This window comes from Crocodylus siamensis, chromosome 3 (assembly GCF_052110815.1).
Source record: "Crocodylus siamensis isolate JL-2025a chromosome 3, ASM5211081v1, whole genome shotgun sequence".
Classification (NCBI taxonomy): Eukaryota; Metazoa; Chordata; order Crocodylia; family Crocodylidae; genus Crocodylus; species Crocodylus siamensis.
This window is the reverse complement of record NC_143397.1, coordinates 11,550,248-11,562,917: the sequence shown is the minus strand read 5'-3', so window position 1 is coordinate 11,562,917 and position 12,670 is coordinate 11,550,248. Positions and strand designations below refer to the sequence as shown.

The following is a 12,670-nucleotide window of genomic DNA, read 5'->3' as shown; positions in this document are numbered from 1 at the left end:
ATGAATACGCATCACCGTTACCTCATCCCCAAATGTTTTTGCAAGTCAATTGCTAATGACTAAACCCACCTAAAAAACAAAACAAGCATGAGAAAGATGCATGACTTAAAGGCACAAAGCATATGAATCTTCACTCCATGGCATGGCAGCACTGCAAAGTTTCATACCATTAGTGTAACCCACAACATGATTCCTGAGTGTTTTCAATCCACACTCTCCATCCTTTGTTTTATATAAACGACTTGCTCAAGAAATTTAATCCGAGTCAAGCTAAACATCCACTTCCACCTCTGCTACGTTAAAATAATTCTCTTTGCAGGCAGTCTCCCCTGAATCCAGGTTGTCTCCTTTGATTGGATGTTCAGCAAATCAACAGCCTCATTTATTCTACGTTCAGTCGGATTACAGCCATAAATCTCAAGCCAGAACAGGGAGCATTTGCCTATCCACAATCTGTACATACTACTGAACAGTCCCTGAATATCTAGATGAAGAGTTACATATGGCTTTGACACCTCGAAGAGAAACGTGTAGGTCTAGCGTACCATTTTCTCCGTAGTTTAGCACAGATTATCTACAATTTTAAAATGGTGCAGTATGGATTTTCCTGTCTTTTACAGCAGGAACTCCATGTGACTCTGGATTTACTCTGGCATGACACAAGAAGCAGTCTTGGTACTTTTAAATTTGTGTTTATAATTAAGAAGCCAAATATTTTCCCCAGTGTCTTTGTGCGATCGTTCACAATTCTAATCTCCCGTATGCATTAATGCATTGATACAAAAGCATTATACACATTAGATGTGCATAAAATGAATTATTTGAATAGGCGTGTGTTTTCTGAGTGTGGTGGGCACATCCATCAGGTGTTTTCAATTGGCAAATGTTTCATATGTAGTCAAAACTGTACCTACCACTTCAGGTCTAGCTCGACCTGTACAAAAATTAGTGGCTCATTTTAAAGCAGCTGAGCATCCACCACTCCTACTGTATGGAGGTACTTACACTATTAGTGTACTGATGTGCATACCACATGAACATCTCTCCCAAAAATTCGCCATCCAAAATCAGTGAAGCTGATTTCTGCACTGGAACAGAAGCACGGGGACGCTGGGGAATGGCTGCTTGGGGCTGTACTGGGTTCTGTGATGCATAGAGGAGGGCAGAGTCCACCCTCCCGTGGCACGGCCCTCCACTTGCTGCTGAGCCAAAAGCTGCTGCCTATTTGGCAGCGGCAGTAACGGGATTAAACCTCTAGCCACAGGATGGCAAGTGATGCTGGAAAAAAACCTCTGCTCCTGTTATGTGCAGCCAGCATTTAGCCATGGCTCTAAAAACAATTTTTTTTTCTGCATGCTGCTTTCAGAACAAGGTGTGTGTCATATATGGGGGCCTGTGGTGTGCGAGACATTATGGCAATCCCCACAAATTAGCAAAGTTAACAATCTGTGCTGTGGATTCTTTACCTGTTGATGATCCCCTTGGTGCCAGGCTGAAGCTGTGGCATTGACAGCTAGAATAAAAGATTATGCCATTGGCAGCAAGTGAGAGAATAATGTGATGCTCCTTACTACTCCACGATACTACTTACACTAAGCCACTTCCCAGAATTTAAGAAGATAGGAAATTCCTTCCATCCTGACTCTAGAAATCTTTGGGACTTGAGCCCCTGGAAAAATCAGGCCCCAGGCACCTACCACTTGAAGCAGGTCAGAACTGGGTAGAGTGCCATTCAGCTTCCCTCTGGACTCATAACATTTAATGGCCACTGTTTTATTACAGATCATGACCTGGACACCATGCCAAATTCAGCCCCAAGCAAGTTGTTAATGGCACTGGGAGTCGCGCACCAGCCCCAGCACTGAGTTTCTCTTGCGTCTTGGCACGGAAGAAGAGAAGATGCCCTCGCGAGCTGTTTGCTATCTGGCATGGGTTAACTTATTGTTCCTCTGCTTCTTGCAGAATAGCTCACCTGGGATGAGGCATAAGCCTACGGTGCTGGGCCTCAAGGAGCTGCTGCTGGAGGAGGTATTGCTGGTGTAGCGCCTGAGGTAGGAAGGAGGGTCCTGTCACATCCTGAAACGGCAGGGCTGGCATAGGTGGTAGGGGCTGGTGCAGCGAGCCATTATGCTGGTGAGCTGTCGCCATGTGAGGGTTCAGCCCTGGCTGTGGCTGGACAGGGTGAGGGAGAGGGAAGTCAGCTGAGATCTGAGGTTGGGGGCCCAGATGGAAGTGCCGGCAGGAGGTAGCATGAGGATGCTGAGACCTTTGAAAGGGAGCACCTGGAAGAGAAGACCATCAAGCCTGTCATGGAGCCCCAGCGATACAGATGTAAGGTAACACAAATAAAAACAAAACCTTCTAATGCCCAGTGCTTGTCAGGATTTTTCCCATAAAAAGTATTTTTTTGCCCCCCAAAAAGACCTAACATCTGGAAACCACTTCACTTTCAGTGAAAGCCTGTTGTGGTGGATTTCCCAATTTAAAAAAACCCCAAAACTGGATGAAGCTTTGAAATTGTTTTAAACGGGTTGAAACTAACTGTTTTTTATGGTTTACAGTGACTTTGGATTTCAAAATGTTTACTAAGGAAGAAGTTAAAAAAGTCAAAACTGAAATGACATCTTTCAAAATCCTAAATGTGAAATGTTTGGATTGAGCCAAATGGGTGTTTCTCAGTGATCTCAGTTTGCATTAAGTGTCAAGGTTTTGACTTTTCCAGCAGATATAGAAGGGGAATGGCAGGGGGGGCGGGATTTCAAATATTCTAACAGACTCAAAAAACTTCATTTTCCTCCCAACTCCTAATAGTAGCTCAAACAGAACAGCCCCCTGTTGACTAAAGGAAAGAGTAGATGACGCAGGAGGCATCTTCCATCTGTAACCTCAATGACGAAAATCACCTGGAAGCATGACTGGATTTCCAAGCTTGTCTCCACAGAAGTTGGCCTTTGAATGATGAGTGGACCAAATGGATAGCTTCAATAAATGGGATATGGAATGACAAAGAAATATACTGTATTGTTTCAACTATACGCTGACCTGGCATAGGTTGGCCCTGTACTTTCAGGTTCAATTTTTTTGAAAACCAGCTTTTCCCCTGAATATAAGGAGTATGCTAAAAATAAAATACCTTGAATTGCTCTTGCCCTTACAAAATCCCACAGGAGAATCGAATGATCACGGAAAGGACCCAAAGGGTTAAAAACACTCAAAATACCACAGCAGTACTGAAAACACTTCAACTTGGTATTTTTATTGCATATGTAAAGGGCACGCCGGTCGCAGCGCGGCTTGCGCTCAGCTTGCCGGCTCAAGCAGGACACCAAGCTATTGGTGGAATCTCTTCCTCCAATCAGGAAAGGGTACCCCCTCCCCCTTATCCTGATTGGTGCGTTTACGATCCGGCAGCAGAGCTCACAGGAGGAGGGGCCCCAGTGACCTTTTCACCACCCCTTGCTCTGATTGGACCTTTTGTGCCCTGGATGGCTATAAAAGAACGGCCTGTTTGTTTGGGAGACCAGACCAGCGAGGTACGAGAAGGAGAGCGGAGCTGAGAAAAGCTGGGAGAGTTGCCCCAGCGTGCGATAGCCCTAGGCTCCTGAAGACGCTGCTAGAGGAGCCACTGCTGGAGCCTCGGCCCTGGGAGCAGGGAGAGACCCTCGGGCCTTGTCAAGGGGCACCTGCCCTAAGGCAGTCTTGGAGCATCACCAGTCCCTCTCCTCCCACAGGGACACTGGGCCTGGGCCCAGAAAAGGTGGGCTGAGCCCCACCCTTGCCTCAACAGAAGACGGGGCCTTGGAGGTACTCAGGGCCGGACCCTGGCCTACAAAGAAGAAACCCCCTGCGGCACGCTGGAGCAGCAGCCGGGTACACACAGGGAGGGAAAACAAGCCTACCACATCCCCGCTCAGGACAACCATGAGTTCAGGGAATAGGGGCTTTGCAGGGGAGGGGCTAGAGAAAAGAGACCCCCCCACACCCTCCTCCTTTCAGAAAATGGGGTGAGAGTGTGCCCTGCAAAATGCGGAGCTGCACCTAATATTTTGTAAACTGGTTGTACGGTGTGAGTTATGTTATATTTTATCTGGGGTAAATAATTTGAAGGTTGTTCTTTTCTATTGGAATCTGTTTTTCTTGTTGTTTAATTTGTTAAGTATTATGTTGGGAATCAGGTACTTACCTGCTGGAGGCCCACACAGGATCGCCCTGTGGGCCTAGTGGCTTACCTTAAGGATCTCAGGATCCTGGGTAAGAGAGCCACTCTCAAAGCATACCCCGTGCAACCCCATTCCCAAATATTGTTGTAAGTATGTGTATTTATAAGAGTGTATAGCAGTTAATTTTCTCTAATATTATCTATTGCTGTGGGATATATACATATATATATAGATACATACATATATACAGTTGTATATAATTCTTTATATGTTAAATAAATTCTGTATATAGTTAAGAACCCTTTGTGTGGTGTGGCTTTATAGACAATAGAGGGATCTGTACCCAAGTCACAGCATCCCTCTCACAACACTGTTGCCTGCCCATCTATCCTATCCAATTGAGGATGGGGCACACACTTGGGTGTCCCCAGGTTACACATACACAAACATGCTGCAAGTACAAAAGTCAAGACTGTTGGAGGCTTGATTAGAGATCAGTCCTGCCTATAAATCAACTGTGGTTTTTATACTTCTTTTAGAAGGAAAAAAAAGTAGACTTCTAGCCAGAACCATACACGAAACTCTTCTGTTCCACGATTTGTCAGCCATTAAATGGCAGGAGTTACTCCACCATGGATATCTTCTGAAATATCTGACATAGGCTGCCAGCTGACTCAAGGTCCTGGCCTAGATGGCCATTGTTCTGATCCTATGTTTCTTGAACATTCGCATGTCACAGCAGCTAGCTTTCCTGAAGTATAAGGGACTGAACAGGGAACATCTGTGGATAAAAAATATAGGTTGACAAGATACTGTGCATCCCACAAGTATGAACTCCTTAGTCTGCTAGACCGTCCCTGTAAAGTAGCTACAAATGCACGTTGCAGACAGTAGCGTAGTTTAGGTGGTAACAACTCAACTACTTTATTAACTACATATCCATGTGCAGCTGGAACTGGAACCCTCAGCCCTTCAGCTCCAAACTATAAGTCTCTAAAGAAGAAACCTCTTCGTAGCTGGGAGAAGTAGTCTTTGTGCACTGACTCATATCTGTGCTCAGTCCACTACCCAGTATTGAATGTGGTCCCTTAGGAATGAAAGCCAATGGGGAAGGTGATCTATACTATTCTGCTCTGTAACTGGTGCAGCTGCCCACTGGACCCCAGTTGCAATGATGTGATACAAACCCAAACTGAGACATGGAGAAACTAATCTTTACTCCTGGTGTTCAATTGCTGTGTTCCTTCTGGTGAATAAGTTAACCTATGCTGGACTTTTCTCCTCCTGGAAGAAACAGAACCCCACAATTCTCATCGGGTGGGACCTAATTCACACTTAAGAAGAGATTGAAGAAGCTTGAATAAAGAGTGTTATATGAGTGCAATGGCTTAAAGCATTCAATAAAATCAGTGAATGCTCCTGTTCTGTTGTCATCACGTAGTGAATTAAAAGGCCCTCATCTAAGTTACTTACATTTAGTCTGTAACATAATGCAAGGCTGTGGGTCAATGAAATACTCTTGTAAGTTCATTAGGATAAATTTTTCGACAGAGAAGAAAGTCAGCACAGAGAAGAAAGGAAAAAATGGAGAATCTCTTATATTTTAATGTAACCCCCCGTTCAGCCCTAGTGAAGGCCCATGTAGGCTCTTGGTAACATTTGTAAGACCAGTGGTGGCCTTAAAGGAGGGTGAACCAGGTGACTGCCCAGGGCCCCGCAGTTTAGGGGGCCCCAAAATTTTGCCACAAATGTCTGATTTGCTTATAGGCCATCAAAATTAAGCCTCCAAAGGGCCCCAAATGATTCTCTTGCCCAGGGCCCCAACAAGCCCAAGGCCACCACTGGTATGAACTTTCCTAACCAAAGAAATGGCTCCACCAGTAACACCTCAATATCCCTCCCACCCCTCTCTCCCCCACCACTGGGGGTGCTAGTCATAAACCAGGGGATGGTCTGATAGTTGGGGTATTATGCCATGGGTGACTGGTGCCTCCCGAGTCTGGGGGGGGGGGGGGGCACCAGATCGCTGATGGGGGGGATGGTCCCCCAGTGGCCAATTGCTGACTGGGAGAGGGGGTCTGCCGGTGGCCAATCGCCAACCAGGGGAGTCGCCCAGCAGCTGATCACCAAGCCAGTGGTGAAACCCGAAGTACGCTTCCAGTTTCACAACTGGCATTTCCAGGGGGTGCACGACCGAACTCAGGGGGTGCACGTGCACCTGCATGCATGCATCCCCTATGCATTGCAATGGGGGACTGAAGTTCCCGACTCTGTCACATTCTTTCTATGTGATGTCAAGGAAATGGCTCGGTATTTCTACACCTCAGTTCTCCTTCAGTAAGCAGGAATTATAGCAGTTCCCCACTTTACGGGTGAGGACAGATGCATTAGACTGCGAGTTGCTCAGACACCATAGCAATAAAGGTATAAATGCAGTCAATTAAAATTTGCACTTTCTGTAGTGCTTTTCCTCAGATCATCTCCCATATTAATTAGTTTGGCCTCACAACTCTCCTGTAAAGTGGATGGGAGCACTGCTGTTGCTGGCTTTCATAATCTTATTACAAATCTCATGAGATTTGGTGACTTTCTTCCAGCCTCAAGTAATTGTATGAAATGCTCAGCTCTCTGTTCACAAAAAAGGGCAAGGTCCTAGACCTCACAGTTGTATAGAGACATTCAAGACTCAACTGCACCCAAAAGACTTGGAAACAGAATAAAAAAGCTCCTCCCAAAATTATCATTTAACACCCTTCATTATTTTATACCAATACCATGATTTTGGGGTGGGTCTGGCTCATGATTCTTTTAAATGATGGGGATGATAATACCACATCAGACTTACTTTATAGATAGGGAAAGTAAAGGTACAGAAGCGTTGAAGAGACCAGGGAGCCAGGGAGATAATGGCAAAGGCATAATTAGGATCCAGACTGGAAGACGGGACTGGAGGGAATCTCATGGGTTGCAGAGCCCAGCCTCCTGCTATTACCAACGCCCACGTTGGGTAATCACTTTCATAAAATAATCAAGCTCCATCTTCAATCGAGCTGGGCTGTTTGCTCTCAGTGCTGCTAATGGATGGCTGTTCCAGAAATAATGAATCGACAGCCCTCGGGCAAAGAGAGCCATGAAGAATGAAGGGTTTGCAGGGCGACGAGCACTTCACTACCATTCTTTACAACTGACAGCTTGAAATGTCCTCGCACACCAGGAAAGATTGCACGGGGCCTTGCCAGGGTGCAGTGCATTGCACACAGGGCCTCAGACCCCACCACCTGCTGCCATGTATTCCAGGCAGGGGGCTTTCTTTCTATGCTCAGGAAAGTGCAGAGCAACTTCTGGGGTCCCTTGGGAGGAAGGGGGGGCAGGTGGGACCCCCTGCTACCTCAGGGAAAGGAAGTCCCAGAATTGCTTCAGGAACTTCCTCTGGGATGGTGCATCTCCATGCCCGTTCAACATGGACTCATGCAAAATAAAAAAAGCATCATTGAGCATTGTATACAAATAATTTCTCACTGCAGATTATCAGCAAAATATCAGCATATTTGTCTACCACAAGCTAGCCATATATCTTGCATGCAGGCTAAGTGCACAAAACAGAGTGACTTTCCCATAGGCATTTAAATAAACAGGCACTTCCTTATCTCTTGAAATCCATTAATAGCCCCTGCAGGGCTAACCTATCATTTCACAACTCCTCAGGGTTGGTCTCAGGTAATCCACTCCAGATACTACCAAGTCTGGAGTCTGACAATACTCCAGGTCTTCTGCACAGCAAAGCAGGGGATGTTGCTTCCAAAGTCCATGTTCGTTACACTTAGAGCCCTGAGAATTTTTTTCACCAAATAGTAAACAAAAACTGGACCTTCAGTAAGGTAAAAACTATTCGTGAATTCAGTTCAAATTCAGCAAATCATTTTGTACAAATACCAATAAAAATGAGGAAAAGATTTTGAGAACCTACACATTTTTATTTTGACTTTAAAAAATGAGGGGTTTTTTAAATGGCATGTTTCTTCCAAGAAATTGACCAACTGTTTTTTTTAGAAAAGATTTGTTTTTTTAAGAGAAAGTTTAAAACTGTCAATGAAATGAAATGTTTAATTTTAGGGCAAATTAAATGTTTAGGGTAGACTCAAAATCATTCTTTGGTTTTTCCTATTCTACTGGAAAAAAAACAAAATTGAAGGGGGGGAAAAAGTGTTGAAGTGAATTCAAAGTAATTTTTTTTCATTTGCTTGTTGGACCATCGAACTAAAACATTATTCATGCAGCTTTAACGATGTGCTTAACTGTGCAATGGACTACATAAAACATGATCACAGCGTCACCAGACAATGCTCACAATGAAACCAAACACTACAGGAAACCTGATCTGAGTCAACCTTTTCTTGTAAATTCAAATCTCAGATCGGGTTCGCTAAAGGTTGGGAACCTCAGAGAAAGCTGGGTCTCACCCGGCGTGAACGTGAACCAATGTTATGCTCTTGTACAAGAAGTTTACTGCAAATGATTTATGGTACTACGTGTCAATAGTGAACACGGAGCTTTGCACGGTACGAGCCTTGCCACGGTACGAGCCTTGCCACATAGTTCACAGTAAAGTTAAGCCACATCCAGTTTTTTCCCCAAAGCAGGATGTGTATCTCCATGGCTTTATTGTACTTATTTGTTTGGGCGGGGAGGAGGGGGTTCACTGAACTCAAACACAAAGCACTTCAAATGTGCTTCTTCCCCAGGGTGCAGCTAGAAGTCAGGAGCAGGGAGAGAAGTCAACCAGCAAATGTATTTGAGATCTGTAGTTCAAAATGATTTTTTGCATTAAAAATCAAGCCACGCCTAGTAGAGTTGAATGAAGAGGAAGAGTTGCAAACACCACTGGATCAAAAGCAAAAGAAAAGACTGAACACACACCCATGTAGCCAAGCACCCACATTGTGAACAACTTAAACCCTGCTCTGGTGAGCAAGCCGATCTGAGCATGGTTTTGGTGGCTGGAACAAAACTGGACCCTGAATGATTTTGCAGGGTCAGGGCTGGAGGTTCAGTTACAGAAATGTTGGGTGTCTCTGGTGTACAACAGATTACAATGCTTTTCCACTTATGATTAAGAAAAGCTCAGACAGGAGGGGGCAAATCCCTGCCAGCTGCATTTGGGAACATTCACTGAAATAAAAGCTACAAGCTTGTTTAGCTATAATTCATCATCCTTTTTTGTTCATTTCCTTTGAGTAATTGAGGGGAAAAGCAGAAGCATTGGGAAATCCTTCAGTAGGTCTATGCAGGAGCAGCCTTCCAACCAGAAAGAGAAACACGAGCAAGTAATATAACTACCACGACACCCCACAGTGAGTGCCACACTGACATAAATCTGTTCACAGAAAGGATCATCGAGCAAACAGAGACAAAGAGAAAAGACAGTTAAATTCACCCGCTCCGTTCTGTGTCATCGATAGCATAGCCCGCTCTGCTCACCATCCTTGACTAACTAGGAGCTTCACTGAGGTGCCTCAGCTTTAGGCCCAAATTTTGATCTTATCTACACTAGTGTAAATCCAGAGCAACTCTACTGACAGCACTGGGAGAGATTTATTCCAGCTTTATCCTGAAGCTCCAGAGATCAAAATCTGGACCTAAGGCAACAGTCCCTTAACTGAGCTCAAAGGCTGATCTCAAGAGTGAAGTGCAAGGGACCACGTCCTATAACATTTAATCTAGGAACAATTATTTGTTCTTTTCCTCAGCCTTGGATCAGATGTCCACTGTAACCTAAAATCACTGCCCACAAGGCATCGGGAGAACTGAGAGCTTGATTCACTTCTTTTCCGTAGCCTTTTGTTTCCACAGCACTACTTGGCACCGCAGAGAGAAATCCATAAGCAGGAGCAAGCCAGAGACATCGCACCGCCTCTCGTTTGTGCTCCCCATAATGACAGCAGGACGGACACTGCCACTCTGCAGAGCAGCTCTTGACCCTGTCGGGCATTTTGATGGCAAAGATTATTATGCTGGAAATGTGTGTGTCAAATTCAACAGCTACTAATTGCATCTTTCACATGCCACATTCTCCATAATCCGCCACAGCAGGAACTCGCAGAAGAGAAGTGCAATGCTAGGTAGAGAGGGGAGATGGAGGGTCAGATACTCTCCCCTGTTTCAAGTCAAAAAGGGGGCCAGGCTTTCAAAATCAAGGGAATGGGAAGTCCGAGCACCTGAGCAGTCTCCAGTTGGACTCCCTTATTTCCAAGGCGGCATTTTGGTCTTCTGACAGGTAAGCAAAGATCCTAGCAACTGGACAAGCCAGCTTAGGCTAATACAGCGGTTCCCAACGTGGTGCTCGTGGGTGCCATGGCACCCCCAGAGATTTATTCAGGTGCCCGCATGCATTTTCACGCTCAGTAAAAATCACTATTCCAACAAAAAATGCTGTCACTGTGATTGAACTCAGAACAGCAACACTTCAAAAAAAAATTTCACGGGCTGTACACAACCGCCACCAAAATGAGACTGAGTCAGTCTGCCTGACGCAGTGACGGAGTGGCGCCACTCAAAACTATGCACATACGCATATCCAGAATTACCTCGAGTCAGCCCCAAGAGACCGACCGGCTGAATTCAGCCATGTAACCACGTGTAACGTGTTCAAAGTGTTCCAGATCAACCACATCTCAGACTTTAAAGTTTTTTCTTGGGGGTGCGTGCTCCATCCAGAATTATAGAAGGTAAGTTTTTAATATTTTTTGCTAATGTATTCATATTGGTGCCCACTATTTTTTCTTTTAAATTTGAATGTGCCCTTGGACACATAAATGTTGGGAAACCCTGGTCTAACAAACCAGTCTCTGTACTGAGAGCTGCTTTTTTAGGGAATTTTCTGGAGAATTAATTGGAGAACTCCAAAGCCTACTGAAAGACTCCCAAAAACTCCACTGGCCTTCAGATCACATCCTTATTCTCCACTCCCCAGATAAGGTGAGAGGGGGAAAAGCTCAGAGCAATCACTGGGTTGGTAATGCAGCCCTTATCAGCTCCATACAATGCAGGCATGGTGGGGAAGCAGTATCATTTGTCTGGAGGGCTTCTGCCCTCAAGCAAACCTGGGAGGGCACTATGAGGCCCTGCCAGCTCTCCCATCCCAGTGGACTGACAAGCCTTGAAGGCCAGGTGCAGACATTACACCTTTACCGGAATGAGTGATCAGGAAACCGGTCTATACCCATACCAGAACAGAAGTTCAGCACGTGTAGATTGGTTTAAAAATGGCAGAATCTGGTCTAAGATTTGCCCTCACCCTGCAAGGGCAAATGTGTGTTTTGTTCACTACCGATCTAAATTATGCTGCTTACACAAAACCATGCAACTTAGATCAATTCTGCCGTGGGTGTTTTGACTATCTGTACCTAGCCACAGGGCTTCCCTTGGTGTGGTAAGTCTATTTACATGCATCTTCAAACTGGAAATCCCAGTACCTCTCAAATCTCTCTGACCCGTGATAGGGTTCTGGGACCTTTAATGACTTCATTATTTTCTCCACCTCCCCACCAGCCAAAATCCTGATTTTGCCTTGTTGCCTCTTGCCCTTATTTTGACAGCTGACTAGGATATTTAAATAGTAATTTGAAGCCATATTGGATCAGCTGCCCTGATATGAAATATATGAAAACAGCATGCTGAGACTGCGTCAGCAGAGGAGATAACATATCAGAAAGCAGATGGAGGCACCAGGCCTAGCTGACTGATAAGGCCCAAGTGCCATGAGGATCAGAGATCTGTGGGGCTAACTACATTGTGTGTTGGTAGAACAAGCTGACTTTCTTCTTCCTTTGTCTCCTTGCTTTCTTTTTTGCCACCTTTAATGTTCAGTCATCTCATTCACCACTGACTCTTTTCCTATTGCACAAACTTGCTGCTTCCTAGCTATCCCTTTCCAATACAACATTGGAATATGGCAGGCTACTCATTCCAATGAGTAACACCACTGAAGCCAAGGAGGCAATTTAGCTCTGCATACGCCCAACAGTGCTGTATCAGACTGGATCAAACACCTTATGACTTGGGTCTGGTTCAGAAAGACTCCTGTATCCAAACATTTATCCAAACTATCAATAGAGAAGAACATGGTTCAATGGTTTTGGCACTGAACTAGGACTTAAAAGATACAGGTTAGAAAGACAAAGACTTAAGACTTAGGGGGCATGTCTACATGTGAATGTACATGTGCCTAAACTTAATGCACCTTTGCCTAAGGTGCATTAAGGTCATTTAGGCTCGTGTCTACACGTGGATGCCTTAAGGTGCCTTAACATGGCTGACTGGGCAGATGCCAGGGATCAAGGAAAGTGTGGGTCCCTGACAGAATACGGGAGCCAACATTGTGACAGAGAATGTAGAAAAGACTAAAGCGCTCAGTGCCTTTTTGCCTCAGTCTTCACAGGTGAGGTCAGCTCCCAAACTACTGCACCGGCAGGACAGCCCTCAGTGGTGAAAAAACAGGTTAGGGACTACTT

At 45.1% G+C, this 12,670-nt stretch overlaps 1 protein-coding gene across 1 annotated transcript in view; it reads right to left on the bottom strand.

Annotated features, from left to right (window-relative positions):
• ARK2C (arkadia (RNF111) C-terminal like ring finger ubiquitin ligase 2C) overlaps nucleotides 1-12,670 on the bottom strand; it is a 120,714-nt gene that overhangs the window by 25,686 nt on the left and 82,358 nt on the right. Inside the window, exon 2 of the mRNA XM_090037740.1 lies at nucleotides 1,973-2,282. Coding sequence (XP_089893866.1) covers nucleotides 1,973-2,282 — 310 coding nt within the window. The remainder of the gene's footprint in view (nucleotides 1-1,972; nucleotides 2,283-12,670) is intronic.